The 18,290-nt window shown below is 37.5% G+C and overlaps 1 protein-coding gene across 1 annotated transcript in view; it reads right to left on the reverse strand.

Annotated features, from left to right (window-relative positions):
• The window catches only part of LOC138711623 (pecanex-like protein 1), a 112,959-nt gene extending 97,685 nt beyond the window's left edge, over nucleotides 1-15,274 (reverse strand). Inside the window, exons 1-4 of the mRNA XM_069842757.1 lie at nucleotides 14,866-15,274; nucleotides 4,161-5,779; nucleotides 3,741-3,937; nucleotides 834-1,139 (exon numbers count right to left, since the gene is read on the reverse strand). Of these exons, the coding sequence (XP_069698858.1) occupies nucleotides 834-1,139; nucleotides 3,741-3,937; nucleotides 4,161-5,779; nucleotides 14,866-15,188 (2,445 nt within the window). The 5' untranslated portion in view covers nucleotides 15,189-15,274. The remainder of the gene's footprint in view (nucleotides 1-833; nucleotides 1,140-3,740; nucleotides 3,938-4,160; nucleotides 5,780-14,865) is intronic.
• Nucleotides 15,275-18,290: the final 3,016 nt, after the last annotated feature.

Consider the following 18,290-nt stretch of genomic DNA (forward strand, 5'->3'; position numbering starts at 1 on the left):
ATGTTAGTTCCATAGACCTGGCACAGCTGATGATCAATTTCAATCGGCGCTATGCCCTGTGCATTCAAAAACTTTATCACCGATCGCACTTCATACGTGGTGGGAGCTGGAATAGGAGCGTCCATCTTCAACCAATGCAACGAAGCTACTGAGAGCACTTGAAAGTTAAGTTAGCGCATGCGCCATCCCAGGACATTACTCTATCACGTACACGCAGTCGCTTTGCGCAACATATGGTTTGCTAGCTGTGGGACGAGTGGAAAAGTTACTTTATGGACGCACCTTGTAGTGTGTTATTTTAAATTTGTTCGAGTCTTTAAGTGTTTGCATGCGAATTTAATTAGCCATTGAATATAATACTCTGGTTTTTAAGACTTTTGCCAAAAATTGCATTTATTATAATCGCGAAACACAGAAATTTCAACATTATAATAACACGAATAATAGAAAATGAGACACTTTCTTTTTCATAGTCCAATGATAGCCTACTGGTTGACAATCTTGACTCAAGTCTCTTCCTTTAGGAATTGTATCTTAGATGTTACCTGTTATGCACCGTATGAACTGTTGATGACTGCAATGATGATTAATGAAAAACAGTGACATGATGGCAGACAAAATGGCAGTATCCCGTGAAAATCTGCCTGATACAATGCTCATGATCATTTAAATTCATTGGAATTTGAACCCAGGTTTCAGGTACTGTTAATGCTTAAGCTGTTCAGCTAATGGTTCAGCCAAGATACCAAGAGCTATTGTAAATTTACTCTAATGTACACGTCGTATTTCAGAAACATAGCATAATTTTACGATTAAGCAAGAGACTGACATACCTTGAGTAGGAACTCGTAGGTTTTACTGAAGATAATCCCCATAAAAAAATAATCAATGAGAAATGTCTCTGAGGCATTGCTGTAATCCATTCTGAAGAACAGGACAGCAAACACCAAGACCAGGTACTGTGTTGATGCATCAGAAAAAGATCCACGTAGACATTTCAGTCCACACACTACTACCACCAATGATCCACCCAGTGGACCAAATTTGTTAACAATCTTTGGAGAGTCATTGGTCAGAGCACCCAAGAATAAAACTGGATACAGAATATTTCTCTCCAAAAAGCATAGGCAGACATGAACCTGAAAGAACACATTGTCTACAGTTAAATTACTACTACTCTGCCAAGAGTAGTATGAAAATTCATTAATATGAAGTTGTCTGTTCCGAGTACAGTAAAATCCCTTGTAACCGGCAATACTAAAACAAAACAATGGCACTTTTGGCTGAGCCAAAAAAAAAAAAAAAACTGCCAAATTGAGAGTCTGGGCCATTAGTGTTGCCACATTTGGAAGTTCGCACGAATTTTCGTTTTCAGTGAATATTCCAACCTAAAATTAATGTATTACTTGTGTTGTGTGATGTGTTCTAATACAGAAAATCCACACAGTTTTTATATTTATTCACTTATGAGCAAGTGATAGAGAAATAAGCTTCACATGGCTGCAGTATCAACATTTGGCACCATTAAATATGAACTTTTTTTTTTTTGTATATACAGGTATTTATTCAATTATCTGGCAAAATCTCATATCCAAAACTAACCTGGGCCCTTTGATGCCAGTTAAGAGGGATTCTACTGTAATTCACAAAATGTTTTCATTAACAAAACATACATGCAAATTATGTAATTATGTCTTTCAGTTTACCGAATAAAGTTTAAATTTCAATATAAGTCATGTAAAAATTAGTAGCAGTTTTAATGGAAATTCATTTGTAAAGTAAATTATCGTAACAAAGTAGAAAAGAATATAACTTACAAATTGAATTTAATTCATGTACACAAAGAAACAGCATAGTTAAAACATCGTTTGCCCACTATTTTGTCTCTGTACAATACTCTGAGAAACAATGAAACAGAGTGCAATAACAATAAAGACTGTGAATGTACATCTAACATTTGTCTGAAGCAGATAGGACTGGCAGCTGTAAGAATTTATTCATTTTACAACAGTTTGCAAAACAACTTCACAAAATCAGTGACAACTTGCTACCTTTTTATCACTTCATTTTAAATATAAAGTAAGATAATATGGATTTTAGTTAATTTACATATTTTGATGATCTTCAGATATCAATATTTTGTAAATATTATTGAAGAAATTTTTAATATGGAAATTTCTGTGGACAAAAACCAAAATAATGACATTTCATTGCAAATACTAGGGCATTCGATGAGTAATGGCAACAATGCTGTAAATCAGTGCTCCTAGTGGTGACCACTGAAATCTTGTACTACATAACAGAACAGTGATTGCTTCATAAATCTGCAACACTGAAAATCTCGAAGTAGTCATATTTTGTATATACACTGGCTGTTTCTGATTTGTAATAAACAATATAGCCCTAAAGATACGAACAAAGGTGCTGCATAAAAATTCAAGTTGCAAGAGGAAAACTTGCAACTCAGTGCTTTAGGATATTACAAGAAGCCTGTGGGAGAGAAGTCCTACCATACTGAATTATTTCAAGTTGGATGGAAGCGAGGCTTTCACTTTCAATCAAGAGTTGACATCCGAAGAGCTTCAGTGAGAGAAATATCCAGAAATCCTGCTGCAGATTGAGTCCGCCATGTTCCAAGAATTTGGCAACATATTATTGACATGGCAGGAGACTATATCGAAGTATGTAATGTCAAAAGTAACCTAAACAAATTTAATATGAAACAGTATCTATGTTGCTATTACATTTCGAATGCCCTAGTACCTTGTATGAAACAAAATTTGCACTGATGTAAAAATTTAAGAACAAGTTAACACATTTTAATACTTACGCTATATCATCTCATATGAACAAGAAAAAGATATAAATTTCAAAGTCACATATTTTGTAACAGTCATAGGAATTATTAATTCAGTTTTTAAGCTCAGCCTGGTAGAGGCCATACAAGATTAAGAGGGTACAATATATTGGCAAGACCTACTCTAGCCAATGGGTCTGAAGTCTGAACAATGACGAAGAGGGATTCCAGAGAATAACAGCTAGTGAAATGAGATTCATGAGGAAAACAGCACAATATACAATTTGGGATTAAAAAAAACAAAATGAAGATATTTTGGAAGAACTGGAAGTTAAACCCGAGACTGATTTTCTACATGAATACAGAGCTAACTGGAAGAATCGTGTAGAAAGAATGCCAAGAGCAGAGGGCCACAAACATCCCTATGTTATCATCCTTTCAGAAGATCTATTGGAATACCCTTAAAAATATGCCATGAAACCATAGAGACCACAACGGATCACTAGGTCCAAAGCTTGAACTGGCTGATGATGATGACAAGATGAATACGTCTTCATTACGTGGCTACCACTGACATTAAATTCTTGTTCAGGATATCAACGTGATTTGCCTATGAAGATGGAGTTACTAAGATGATAATGAAAAGAACAATGGAACACAGAATACAAAATAAAAGTTACAGAGATTGGTTTATTAAAATGATGTTGCAACAAAATAAGAGAAGATTGAATACCAAATAAAATAAGATAAAAAATTATTAAAATGGCTACACATATCATTTGACTTATGGAAGTTTCATGAGTGCTCAACATTAGAGAGACAGAAAAAGGTCATGGAGGAATAAGGATAATACAGCTATGCAGAAGAGGAGATTTAAGGAAGAAGACTGTCTGGACAGAGCAAGATGGAGAAAGGCATTGGCCAGATGGGAGGGGTAGCAAACACTCCAGAACATTTGAGGGGAAAATGTGGGAGGCTGTTGGGTGGAATGGTACACGGACTTAGGATGGTGGGACTGGTCGTTGGGGTGTTGGCGGTTAGGTTGGTTTGACATGAGTGCAGTCGGTGGGCTCACAATCAATCCCAGGGGTGCACAATAGACCTCAGGTCGCGATGCACAGGGATATTCCCCCTCCCAGCCTCATAGAGAGAGTAAAAAAAAAAGAAGAAGAAGAAAAGAAAGAAAAAAAAAAGGAACGGTTGTGAAACATCCCCAATATATGTAAATATATGTATTTTAATTCCTCCAAGATATTTAGCATTACACTAGTTTTTCGATGCTCGCTGTTTAATTTGATATCTAAGATTATCTAATGGAGGGGAAGAGATGTTAATATTCAATAAAAATTGACATGAATTTAACAATAATAAAATAAGTTAGCTGAAAGCACTGTACTTACTTTCTCGAACCACATGACTCTTGCTGCATCCCTCACTTCGAATTGGCCATGTTCATGAGAACGGAATACTGGTCGTGCTAAACATAGCCAAGGCAACTGCTTTCTGAGTTGGGGAAAGACGTAGTGAAGAATGAAGCCTAAGAAACCAGCAACAGCCCACAGCACAGGATTTAGTTCTGGCTGAAGAGCGATGAATACTGTACTACAATGAATGCCAAATACGAACACTGCAACCAAGACACAGATGATAGCATCTGATTTCAGTCTGGCATGCACTGTATACTGCAGTTTCTGTGGTAGGGGATCTTCAAGCTCTTTTTCCTTCTCTGGCATTGTAGAAGGTTCTTCAGCAGAAGCTGCTGTTGGTGTTGCGTCTGTTTTTGAATTCTTGTTGCCAGTATTTGAAGACTCTGTTCCATTGGCAGGCTGTGTTTTTGTACGATTTCCATCATCCTGCTTTTTCTCTTCAGATGATGAGTTTTGTCTCCGATGTGACTGACTGCGGTGGTGATGATGCTGGCGATGATGACGATGATTGTTATGTGGTTTGCCACTTATAGGGGAGGAAGAAGGTTCGTGGAAGAAGTCATGCGGAGGCCACAAGTGTTCCTTCACAATGTTCCAAACAGCAGAAGGATCACTTGCACTTCGACTCAAATGATAGGCCGTTGAGACAAGAAGGCCACAAAATATGGAAAAGAGAATGTGTTGGGAAGTCTTGGGTTCACTTAGTGCCCCATAAGCAAACCCGTATAGGAAGCACACCGCAAGAATGCTACGGCAAACACAGTACACTGCTGCTAACAGACTGGAAGTTGCATTTCCACCAAACACATGTATGTCAATCTGCTCCAAAAGGTACATGAGAAACGTATTAATCTGTGGGAAGAGCCCAAGACTGAACACAATAGGAAAGCAAAGAAGGAATGTAGCAAGAGCATCACGAGACATTCGCACAAGAGCCTGATTTGTGAAGTACACTCCATACAAAGTGAAAGCCGTATGACTGTAGCTTCCATTATCTGCGAGACTAGCATGGTGCAATATTAGCACCAGGGCACTCACTAAGCAGAAGTACACAGGCCGACTGAATGCAACAATTCGATTGAATCCATGTGTTGGAGAAGATGCGTCAGGCTGAACACTCTTGAGAAGAGAGTACTGGCATCCAGCTATGACGAAACAAAATATGAATGCAAAAATATCTCGGAAGAAACCAAGCTGTAGGAGATATGAGCCAAATACTGCCACTAGAATGGCCAGGGCAAGAGAGAGAAATGTCTCATCCCAGGTGAGGTTACGATCAAGTAGAGCCAGCAGTGCCAGGCGGTCGAAACGTATCTTCACATGAGTACATGGTGTGATCCAATACTTGTAGTAGTGGCGAGGTCGAATGGGTTCCAAATCGTTGGGAGTTTCTACAGCATCAACGTATCGGAAGCGGCTCCGTGCAAGTGTGATGTCTGTATCAGTCTCCCCTTGTGAACTCGAGGTAGGTGGCACGGGGACTATTGTAGAATTTGGCTCATTCAGCATGGCACCAGGATTGGCATGATGATGTTGGTGGTGTCGCACCTGCCTGCTGAAAATTAATATTCAACCTTCCAATACATACTTTTACAGTTAAAATTTGATGATGTTATTTTTTAAATTTATTTTACTTGGTTATTTAATGACGCTGTATCAACTACGTGGTTATTTGGCGTCAATGAGATTGGTGATAGCGAGATGTTATTTGGCGAAATGAGGCAGAGGATTCGCCATAGATTACCCGACATTTGTCTTACAGTTGGGGAAAACCTCGGAAAAAACCCAACCAGGTAATCAGCCCAAGCGGGAATCGAACGCGCGCCTGAGCGCAACTCCGGATCGGCAGGCAAGTGCCTTAGCCGACCGAGCTATGACGGTGGCTGATGGCGTTATTACCTTCACACTATTTATCAGATAATACCCTTGAAAAGAATGAGAAGAAATTACAATAGAATCCCTCGTAACAGAACCACGGAACAAAACTAGGGACAGATAATCAATTTTGCTGGTTAAAACATTTTATAGGTTACTTGAAGACATGCTAGTTGGTATAGTTGACGCCATCGATTAAGGCAGATGAATTTTATTAATCAGAACTCCAGAGCGAGTTACTCTTAACTGCAAGGTTGGTTGTTATCTTAGTCGCAACAAACTGCAGCTGGGATAGGTGAGACATAAGAGTAAACATACATTCCTGATTATCCTAGTGAACTCGGATGGACAGTCATCTCCAAAAACAATGCACATATAACCACTTTTATACAACTGCAGTAATCTATACAGTATGTGTGCATGCGTATGAAAAGAGAAGTCCCCGGCACACTGTTTTCGAGATAATTCCAGTTGCTGCTGCATAATCTTTTCCTCGTTACTATACTGTATAAAGACAATCTACATATATATACTGTATATACAGGGACATCATTTTACTTTTACTAACATTTTTAATATTAACCTGGCTATATCTTCGGATTAAAGGTCTATAACCGGAAACACCGCTTGCTCCCCCTTCCAAGACTGGAGTTCGATGATACTGGCGTAAAATACAAATCACTTTACTAGGTATAGAAGGGAAGAAAAGTAGTTCATCCTTTTATGTAAACTAGGAAATATCGCAATTTTAAGTTTGATAATTTTCATTAGGTTTTTGTTTAATCAAAATACAGTACAGTATTAACACTTAGTGTTTTTACTCACGAATTGAGCTATCTATTCGGACGTATCAATTATGCAATGTATATTATACTGTCTACAGCACATTGGCGTACAATATAGAGAATGAAGTTAAATTGAAAAATAATCATAATATGGATATTTAAACGCATTTTTGAAAATTGTGGCCGTTCATTTCGATACAGGCTTCAGTTCTTTTGTGCATATTATCGCACTATAGACTATTGTACCTAATTCCAATTAGCAGTTTCGTCCTTCGTACGAGTAACTCATGTTGAAATAATTCTATACCTACTCTATAAAAGAGTACCTTATGTACTGTAAATTTAATCTTCACTTTTGCCCGATCCAAAAAGATAAAATTACTCAGAAATGCTATCTACTGTTCGTTCAAGTGGTTTTGTCGCAGGATCATAGAAAGGGGGGGGGGGAATCACGTGACAGTTAATTACTTAACGAGGCCCTTTTATTTAAGTTATTTTAAACAGTTGTATAATATTATGTAGACGTCCAATTTCTAACAGAAATGAATGTTTTCAGAAAAGAGCTAAGACAGCCCAGCTACTAGACTTTACAGAGGGGCGAACAGAAGCAGGTGGGGGAAACCGGGATGCGACATAGGCAAACGGACGACAGTACCTGTGCGAAAATATGATTCAATATAGAAAGCTCTTTCGTCACTGCAAAACACGAACATATTTCTGGAACGTACTATACTCACTCAGTACTGCAGTACGCGGCCTCGGTTCTATATGGAGAACGGTAGAGGGGGTGGGAGTGAAGTGCATTCAAAATCGCAGGTACAATAAAAATTGAAATAAAAATAAAATGATGTCCCTGTATAAAAAAAAAAACTATTCTATAATCAACGGACTGACTAATCATCTTAAATCTCCTTAAACCCTGTGTGTAGGTTTCTGTTAATCCTTAGTCAAAAGATAAGACGGAGTTTTACGAAATACGAACATTAAGGGATGTAAAATAGGAGGTAATAATGATCAAAATATACTGGTTTATTTTTTGAACCAGCAGCCATTCAACCGTTAAATTTAAAACAAACGCTCCTTTATAAAATTGAGTTACACTGTTCATCTCATCTCTCAGAATTGTTTCTAAAATATATAAGGAATGTAAAAAAAATTCAACTTCATGTATGTACATTCAGATAACTTTTGAAGATTTTTTTTATCCCCTAAAGAGCAGAGAGGAGAGAGAAAGGAGATGACAGTTTAAAAATTTCACTCAAGTATTTTTAACTAGCCGATGTAGAGACGTAACATTTAAAATGAAGATTACTCTCAACAATTTTGATTAAACATTTTCCGATTTTTTAAATACCATCTAAGAAATAGTGAAAAGGCAAAAGGGAATGAAAAATCTCAAGTCATCCGATCTCGACGAAAGTTGATATCTGGAGATCTTTCATCCATCAAGCTCAGACTGAAAAACACAAGAAATGAATCGACGGCTTTTCTCGTGACCTATTATCATTCCTTGTAAACACATGCTACGCGTGATTTAAATAATTAAATTAAGCTCTCATATTCATCTGCTTCCATTAATACCTTTGGAACATGAGGTTTCTTGCTTGGTTTATCGAATTACCACAGGTTATTAATTGAGAAAAATTCGTTCCGGGGCTGGGTATCGAACTTGTGACTCCCAGTTACACGCATTAGGATGTCTAACCACTGATCTACGCCGAGACTCAATCCACAGTATCGGATCGAATCTCGTAGATTATCGAATTACGTATTTCCTTATTTCAGCATACCTATTCTTTCAGTTATATATCCAACGTATCAATTCCTGTCGCTTCCGCAACTTATTCTCATACTTCATGAATGTTTGTTATTAATGAAAACAACTCATATCTATTTTTCGCCTGTCGCTTCATGAAGTAATGAACATTTGCAATAATTACTCGGTTCTGGTTATGCAATGTTTTTTTTCATCTTAATTTAAAAAATGCAGGAGGTGAACGAAAGTCATTTACGGCACTCTCATGAATCGGACTGTACTGTGGTGTGTTTATTAATTAGTCTAATAATGACGATACAAGAGGCGAGTGTGAACATACAGGGTGTTTCAATAATACGGGGCATAACTTCAGGTATGTATTTCCCACATGTAGACAATCAAAATAGTTCATTACAACATGTGTCCGGAAATGCTTCATTTCCGAGTTATGGCCTTCACAACATTGAAATTCACCGGAACGTTTTTCTTTCCGCAGGTCGTTGTCATTACAGAACATGTTCAAAATGTCCACCTCCTGCTTGAATACAGACCTCACATCGATGTCTCACTGACCTGCGAACACGATCCTAAACTCCAGGAGTATTGCGTATGTCCTCAGAACATGCCACAATTCGATTCCGAAGGGATTCCAAATCAGGCACCGGAGATGAATAAACCAATGATTTTAAATGTCCCCACAAGTAGAAATCGAGAGGGTTCAGATCAAGTGAGCGTGGAGGCCAAGCAATTGGGCCACCTCTACTATCCATCGATCAGGAAACCTTCGATCCAAGTACCGGCGAGCCGTACGACTGAAGTGTGAAGGAGCGCCATCATGCAAGAAGTGAATGTGTTGACGATTGATCAGTGGAGTGTCTTCTAAAACATGAGGTATGGTGTTTTCCAGGAAGTTTGTGTAAGCCTGCCCCGTAAGTCTGTTTACAAGTACATGGGGTCCAACTAATCGATCAGCAATGATACCGGCCCACATGTTGAGGGAGAACCGCACCTGGTGATGAGGTGGAACAGTTGCACGTGGGTTTTCATACGCCCATATATGCTGATTGTGGAAATTTGTTATGCCATCTCGTGTGAACTGTGCTTCATGTGTAAATAATACTAAGGCAGGAAAGTTCGAATTTACACCACTGCTGCAAGAACCACTGACAGAACCTAACTCGTGCAGGGTAATCTGCTGGTGACAGGGCCTGTACACGTTGCAAATGATAAGGATACAATTGATACTCTTTCAACAGTCTCCAGACAGTCGTATGAGGAACATTGACTTGCAACGCTACCCTTCGTGTGCTGATAGAAGGAGTCATGTTCACAGCCTCCAGAATCTCCTCCTGTACTTCTGGAGTTGTTGATCTTGGTCGTCCCCTTCCCAAACGAGGAGAGTTAAATTTTCCATACTTGCACAGACGGTAATGGAGACGTATAAATGTCTTCCGATCTGGACATTGTCGCTGTGGGTACCTCTCCTGGTACAAACGACGAACCAGCACAGCATTGCTGTCCGCCTTACCGTACATGAAGTGTATCTCTGCCAGCTCTTGATTTTTTAATACATGTCGCACAGTCTAACGCCTACACAACACTGAATGTAACCTTTGCCTTGGAATGAACTGTCAGAGTGCCCTCTTAATGTCTCCTTTGACAGCAACGACCTGCGGAAAGAAAAACGTTCCGGTGAATTTCAATGTTGTGAAGGCCATAACTCGGAAATAAAGCATTTCCGGACACATGTTGTAATGAATTATTTTGATTGTCTACATATGGGAAATACATACCTGAAATTATGCCCCGTATTTTTGAAACACCCTGTATAAACAATGACAGACAGCCTTATCGCAATTCATTCTTGCAGTTCTCACAAAACATTGGCTCGCCCACTGGAAATGTCATTGAAGTCATCTGCCAAAATCGGTGCCTCCGACTATACCTACGTTTTATCCATGCAGAAATTTAACAATTTTCATGCGGATTTTTAAATTAAATTTTGAAATGCATGCTTTATTTTCAATACTTTTCAGTCCATTCATCTGTTAAGCCATAATACAAAACATACTTAAAATATTATTATGATGTATCGAAGTACATATGATATTTCCGTGCAGGAATTCTGCATTATCATATGATGAAGAATGGATAGAACAGAGAAAAATTCTCTCTGGCACCGGGACTCGAACCTAGGTTTTTAGCTCTGTACTGACGCTTTATCCACTAAGTCACACCAGATTCCGGTTCCGATGACTGATCGAATCCCCTCAGTTTAAGTTCTATCTCTGAGTTTTCCCTTTAGTGGCCTACCTTCATGTATTGTGTCATAGAGTATGTGACAGTGGCGCAATGTCCAACTCACTATGTACTGAGAGATAGAACTTAAACTGAGGGGATTTGATCCAGCATCGGAACTGGAATCCAGTGTGGCTTAGTAGATAAAGAGTCAGCACGTAAAGCTGAAAACTCAGGTTCGAGTCCTGGTGACGGAGAGAATTTTTCTCTGTTCTATACATCCTTCATCATATGGTAATGCAGAATTTCTGCATGGAAATAACATATGTACTTTGGTACATCATAATAATATGATATGCGTAAGTAATCACTTAGTGATTCAAGATGATGCTCATTCTGTCAGATCCCGGCCACTTGGTCACTCGTAATGAGTGCACCTCTGTACATACTGTGTTGCACATTGTACCAATGTCACATATTCTGTGACACAGTACATGAGGGTAGGCCACCAAAGGGAAAACTGAGAGATAAAACTTAAACTGAGGGGATTCGATCTGGCATCGGAACTGGAATCCAGTGTGGCTTAGTGGATAAAGCGTCAGCATGTAGAACTGAAAACCCAGATTCGAATCCCGGTGCTGGAGAGAATTTTTCTCTGTTCTATCCATCCTTCATCATACTAAAAATACTTAAGACAATACTAAATGGCAGCTATGTGACATCAAGAGCAGAGCAGCCAACATTGCAACTATGACAATGATGAGAAGGTAGTAGCAAGAGATGATTTAAACCTCTTTTTTTATTTTATTCAACTGCTCTAGTTTCTGTTTCAGCATTAGAACATTTCGCGGAATCCATCAAACTGTAATAGGTGCATTCAAATTGACTACTCTCACTATACTAACCCATGTGCCACATTACCGACATCCACACTTGTAACTCCTGTAAAGGCCATTTATCATGTTATCAGAAGACAATAAAAATTTCACTGAAATGATGGCACATCTAAAACTATGGTGTATGAGCCATTTTCAGTTTAATTATTTTTTATTTAAAAGTGTCATTGCTTTGTAATTGCCTGTTATTTGGGTGCAAGATATGAAGGATTCCACTGTAAAGTGCTTTCAATAAAATACTTATTCTAAAGATTAAGATTATGTTTACAATACAACAGAACTCTGTCATCTGATTAACCTATTGATGAATTCCAATTCCCTCTTTCCCAAGAGTTAGCTTCTGATTTCACATTATTAGAAGCAACACACGTCCTGCGCCGTGGCGTCGTGGTTAAGGCATCCTGCCTAGAACTCGCATTACGGAATGCGCGCTGGGTCGAGTCCTCATGGGGAAAGAAATTTTCCCATGAAATTTCGGCCAGTGTATGGGACCGTGCCCACCCAGCATCGTGATGCACTTGGGGAGCTATGATAGGTAGCAAAATCCGGTTACGCAAATCATCTATAATGGCTGGGGGGCTCATTGTGCTAACCACACGATACCTCCATTCTGGTTGGATGATCGTCCACCTCTGCTTCGGCATGTGGCCGTGAGACCAGCAGGCAGCTGGTCGGTCTTGGCCCTTTGTGGGCTGTAGCGCCACGGATTATTATTATTAGAAGCAACACACATACATCACAGCGTATAGAGTTCAGAAATTGATAATAATAAAATGCACACCACTGTGTTAACAGCTTATATAGTGTGACAGCTGCAACGGGGTTCGAACACGCGTCCGACAGGGCGCACGGCAGACGAAACGCTGGTATGGGGAGCATCTGCATGCTGAAGGGCAGAGAGGGTATATTACGTCAACGTGGCGAGGGGAGGATGCGTGCGCAGCTGCTACTTGCGGAGTGAAGGGGGGACGGACCCTCCCGAATCGTCCAGAGGAGTCCGTCGAAGTGGAGATATCCAGATAATTCGAGAGAGCTATCTCAGGACACCCGTAGAAATTTCTCGTAACTATGGTTTAGCTATAAAAGAAGAAACGCGAGCGAACTTGAGCAGTTTTTCAGTTTATTCAGCCATTCAGTGAGTAAGCAAGTGAACAGAGCAAGCCAGCCAGTCTTGTGTACCGGAGTTCGACTTGAGTGTGCGTCCGCAACTGTGTCAGCATCCGAAGGCCTGAGTTCGAGTGCAGTGGACCGCAGTTGGAGGGACCTGAGTTCGAGTGCAGTGGACCGCAGTTGGAGGGACCTGAGTTCGAGTACAGTGGACTGTCTCTGAAGGTCTGTGGTTCGAGATACTGTGAACTCGAGTGACTGAGCTAGAAGAACTAGCCAAGACAAAAGAGCTGTGAACTGAGAACTGACCGTTCTGTGTTGTAAATAGTGCTTTGTAAATATTAGTTAAGACTAACAGTTCATTGTTGTTCGTAATAGTCCAAGTAAATTGTCATTGTCATCAGTGGAGTGCACTAACGAATACTATGTTACTGTGTGGAGAAAAAATCCTATTGTTGAGATAATAAAATTACATTGTTGTCAGTAAAAAAGTTACAATAGTTACTGGGTTGCCACCGAGAACTAAGCCTTCTCTTACAACCATTTCATAATTCAACTAAGATGATATTCTATTTCCTAACATTCTTTCCATTAGAAAAGTACATATGAATATAAAAATCAAACTAAGCAAAGTAAAGGTGGAGTGAAAAGTGAATGATTTATTCACAAAAACATAAGCAAAGGATTTGACATAAGGAAGTTGTGTACAGTAGGTAAATAGTATAAAAAACTGCCATTTACATTTTACTGTATTGTATTATTATTGTCACACAACATAGTGGAGATACAGCTGAATCGAGTGACTATCCAGCATAATCATATACAGGTATAGCAAGAAGATAGCACTGGTTACATTACGGCAGGAACTTCGAAATACAGTACTGTGCAATTTGTACATGAAAAACAGATATGGTATGGATTATCCAACTTTTTTTTATTAACTGTTCACCCTTTATTATAACAGATAATCAGAGTTCTATTGAACATATAATATTTCATGTGGACTACTAAAAACAACATTTCAACAGTTATTCTGCAGTGGATTTCTTGCCCATATAAGACTGGCAGGAAAAGGGAAAACTGACCAGGCAGTTAAAAAGGTGCGTAGCTGACATCCAAATCAGCACAGCATACTCAACGAAAAACTAAATAGCATTAAAGTCAATATAGAACAGAAATATTGGGATACACTCAACAAATAAGTAGGTACAAAACAATAGCTATTCCAAATTAAGGAAAAAAGTTAAAGACATACAACAAACTTCCAGAAAGGAAGCAGTGGCTCACTTTAGACCAGCTACAAGACATAACTGCTTGGGAGGACAGCTGCAAAGATTCGAATTTATGAAAGACAATTTATGCAAATTCTGTTCTACTAATAAAATATTAAACAGCAAACATAAGTCCGGAGCTGAACAAGTGTGTGTACCTGACAAGAAGATGCATAAACTACACTGGTTGGCTATGAAAAAAATTAATGTAATCAAAATCCCTCACATTAGATCAACAAGAACATATTTCATATGGTTATTATTTTTAAGTAAATAGTAGAATGAAACTCAAATGTCTGTTTTTAATTACAACTATTAATTTATTTTTAAAACTTAAGAATTTAGTTAATTATATTAATGAATTTATTGTGTTAATATGAGAAACTAAGTGGTATATTACCTAGTTGCCTAGTTTCAACTTTCATTTCAATCATCCTCAGAAGAAGCGAGGACCTCACTAGTAATGAGGGTGACTGAAATTAAATTCGAAACCAGTCAACTAGATAATATACCACTTAGTTTTTTATATTGACACAAGAAAATCGTTATTATAATTAACTAAACTTTTAACTGATATGAAATATTAAAAGTGTATAATCAAGACTTATTTTTAAAAGCTGAAACTAAATAAATCATAATTTTTAGTACATTTCATACCTTATGCAATGACACTGCAAAAATATAAGCAGACAAGAATTAAATCCTGTGCTTACCTGTTCCTCTCAACAGCTGAGTGCATGTCAGCCAGAATGTGGAATGGACTGCGCTGCTGACTGCCAGCTGAGGACGGAGGGACAACAGCCTCCAGGATGTACACACCACCTGGGTGAAGCTGGGACGACGAAGAAGTGGACGGAACAACAGGAAGAAGAGGGATGGGAGCAACTCCTCCTCCTCCCAAAACGCCCTTGGATGAGGTGGCCTGACCAGAAGAATGGTGGCAACACGAACCAGAACTGGAACCAGGAGGTACAGCACTACCTGAATGATTCTGGCGATCCAGAATCACTGTAAGCCCAGATGAATTTATGGACATGGAAGAGTTTGAAAGAGAGTCTGCTCCCCCAGCAGAAATGTTGCTGTCCCACGTTGAAAGGTCTGCACCACCTCCACTCAAATGACTGTGTTATTGCCTGGAAATCATAAAATAAGAAGCAGAAATTGAAGTCCATCTGTTTTTACAAATTCAACATACATAATACTTGAACTGTAGCAGAACATGAATGATGTACTGTGTAAATCAGGTGTAGGCAAAAGGCAGTCAAAATAATTACATTTCATGTAAAAATATTCTGTACCACTAAATAATTTTTAAGTATATTAGCATGAAATCATTGAGCTGCAATAACAATGAATGTTGTCTAAACTGGTAAAATAATTTGTATTGGATATGAAGATAATCTTGTGTCAGTGCCTACATTAGTCACAGGAAAATTACAGTCCAAAATATTTAGATTAAAATGAAGACTAGTGGTATGTGCTGCAAATCCTTCAAATAAAAGTTTTCCAGATTTATTTTCCAGAAAGATCACCAGACATTTTGAAAGTTATTTACTTCGATCATAATGCATATGTAACATTTAAATGAAGTGTAACCCTGTCAAAAATATCTCTTTTAAAAAGCTTCCCTCTTAATGTTTTTATGCCAAATACTTTTTCTTGAACACATTCATCTTCAGTTCTTTGAGTTCTCCCTACAAAAAATGATATGCTTGGCAGCAATCACAGATCCAGTCGATTAAACCAAAGGAATAATATTAAATTAATTTGATGTAGTTTAAAGACGCAACTAAAATAGGACACATGACTCAAGTATTTATGCATCTTCCATATTACTGCACTAATCCTAGGAAAATTAGAGAATTACACATGTAAGTATCTACACCGCTCGTCATTATATATCTGAAAAAGACTTACACCACACCACTTCATTAATTTAATAACTGTAAAAATATTTCATTTTTAATAACAATACTGTTATCTTACGTAAGTTTTGCAGTTTTCAGTAACATATATTATGTATACTGTATAGCCGTTACTCAGTAAATTATAGCAATTAAGATCTAATTTAAGATATTCTCTACGTCTCCTTACATAAAACCCCAAAAGGTTTCACTTTCAGATTATCAATATAGCATTAATGTGTGTAATTAGTGACAAATAGCCTACTCACATAACTATAATAATACTTCATTTTTAATGGTAATAATGTCATCAAACATTCTTAAGTTCTGTAGTTCTTAATATCCAATACACAACTGCACTCAGAAAACTATAGACCAGAGAATCAGACCTGTAAGTCTTGAAGTTTTTATACATTGTCAAAAAATTACACAAATGAAGATCGACATATTGGCATTACGATGTCAGAGAATCTGAGCCATCTGAACTCTAAATATGTCAGCAATCCTGCAGGTCATGGTCTTTATGTAATATTGTTTATTGTAATGTGTTTTTTTGTTTTATTCTGAAGTGCCATTAAGTTAGTTCTCAAAACAATGAAAGTTCTGAATGAAATTACAACAGGAAGTTTGGTGATTTAATGTCGTAAATAGTGTTTTAGTGTGATGAAAATGTGTTTAGGGGATAACAGATATAGAGATCAGTTAGGAAGTTATAAAATTGAAAAAAGATGTTGGGAAATTAAAAAGTGGCTAGTTAATAAATATAGTTACCGATTGAAGTTTATTGTAAAGAAGTAAATCTTAGAAAGTGATGTAGTGAAGTTTATGAAAGATGATCTTAGTGATAGTATTTACAATTTTCTATAGTTTTTTCTGAGTGTTGATTGTGGTTAAGAAATGATTGATCAAACTAAAGTGAAATAGATACTCATGTCATGATTCAATAAGATTATGACATGTATTAGGTAGAAAAAAGATCCCAATGAGTATAACCAGGTGAAGTGTTACGAGTTAGATGTAATGTAGAAAGATGGAATTATATATAAATTTAGTTAGCAAGATTAGAATGCTGAAAGGAACGTACGTGTGGAATGAACAGATGGTGAACATTTAAAATCAATAAGAAGAAATTGACTGTTTGCAGTTAAGTTAATAGCGAGAGTAGATGAGTTATGAGTTTAACAGGCTGTCAGGATTGCATGCTAATTGTAGGTATATGTAATAGAAAGTTATGGTGAAACCCGTATACATAAGTTGTGGTACACCATAACTAATATAAATGTTGATGACAAATAAATATCTATCTAGTTCTCAAAACTGACGAAAGATGGATTTTGGAAAATAGGAAAATTATGTAGAAAAACTAATGCTTCACTGAAAGTTACTACTTTTCTGAAAATCCTTGGATGCCAAGCTTCAAAATGATGGGTCATTCATTAAAATCCCTTCAGCCGTTTTCCCGTAATTTCCATTACCAGTTCAAATTATATACATAGATGTTCTTGTGTCAATGTACAAAGCATTAAAATGTAATAAAACGTAAATGAACACTGTCCAGATCAGCTGTAAACAAATGATTTAGATTTCATATGATGTTCTGTATCAATAATCTAATTTTAGGCATATCAGCATATAAAGTGTTTATTTTCTCTTCACCATATCATACAAGCATCTGATCATGAATCAAAGACAGAAAATAATGTTTCAATATCTTTATGAGTAGTTAAAATGTTTATTTGTGCTTAAATATTCATCCTCTTCTTTTCTCTTTCCTAAGTGTTTATCTCCTAGGACAACAAACTACTGACACCATGGGTTACTTTGATATTTTAAACATTATTTCCACAGTATGAAGGTGAATCTAATACATTAGACTACACTAGATGGCAGTTCGGAAGGCGGTTGGCTGCTATATGCGCCGTAGCATTTCTAGTATGTGACGTCACAAGCTTGTACAGTAGAACAAATCGGAATCTGTCTGTAACAAGTACTTCACGAGTTCGTTTGTTTACGTGTTAGTGTTTCAATACATTGAATAAGTAAAACTAACATTTACTTGTGTATGTAAGATAAATAAATGGAAGAAGAGAGTGTAAAAAGATAAATACTTCACAGACAGGCGTGGAAAATATTGTTTGAGGTGTATAATTATTTTAAAAACATTGACGAGCAGAGAACCGTGCAAAGAATTTTGTTAGTGAAGGAAAGAGTTTATGTTTGATATCATGTTTATA

The sequence above is a fragment of the Periplaneta americana genome, chromosome 13 (assembly GCF_040183065.1).
Source record: "Periplaneta americana isolate PAMFEO1 chromosome 13, P.americana_PAMFEO1_priV1, whole genome shotgun sequence".
In the NCBI taxonomy this organism is placed as follows: domain Eukaryota; kingdom Metazoa; phylum Arthropoda; class Insecta; order Blattodea; family Blattidae; genus Periplaneta; species Periplaneta americana.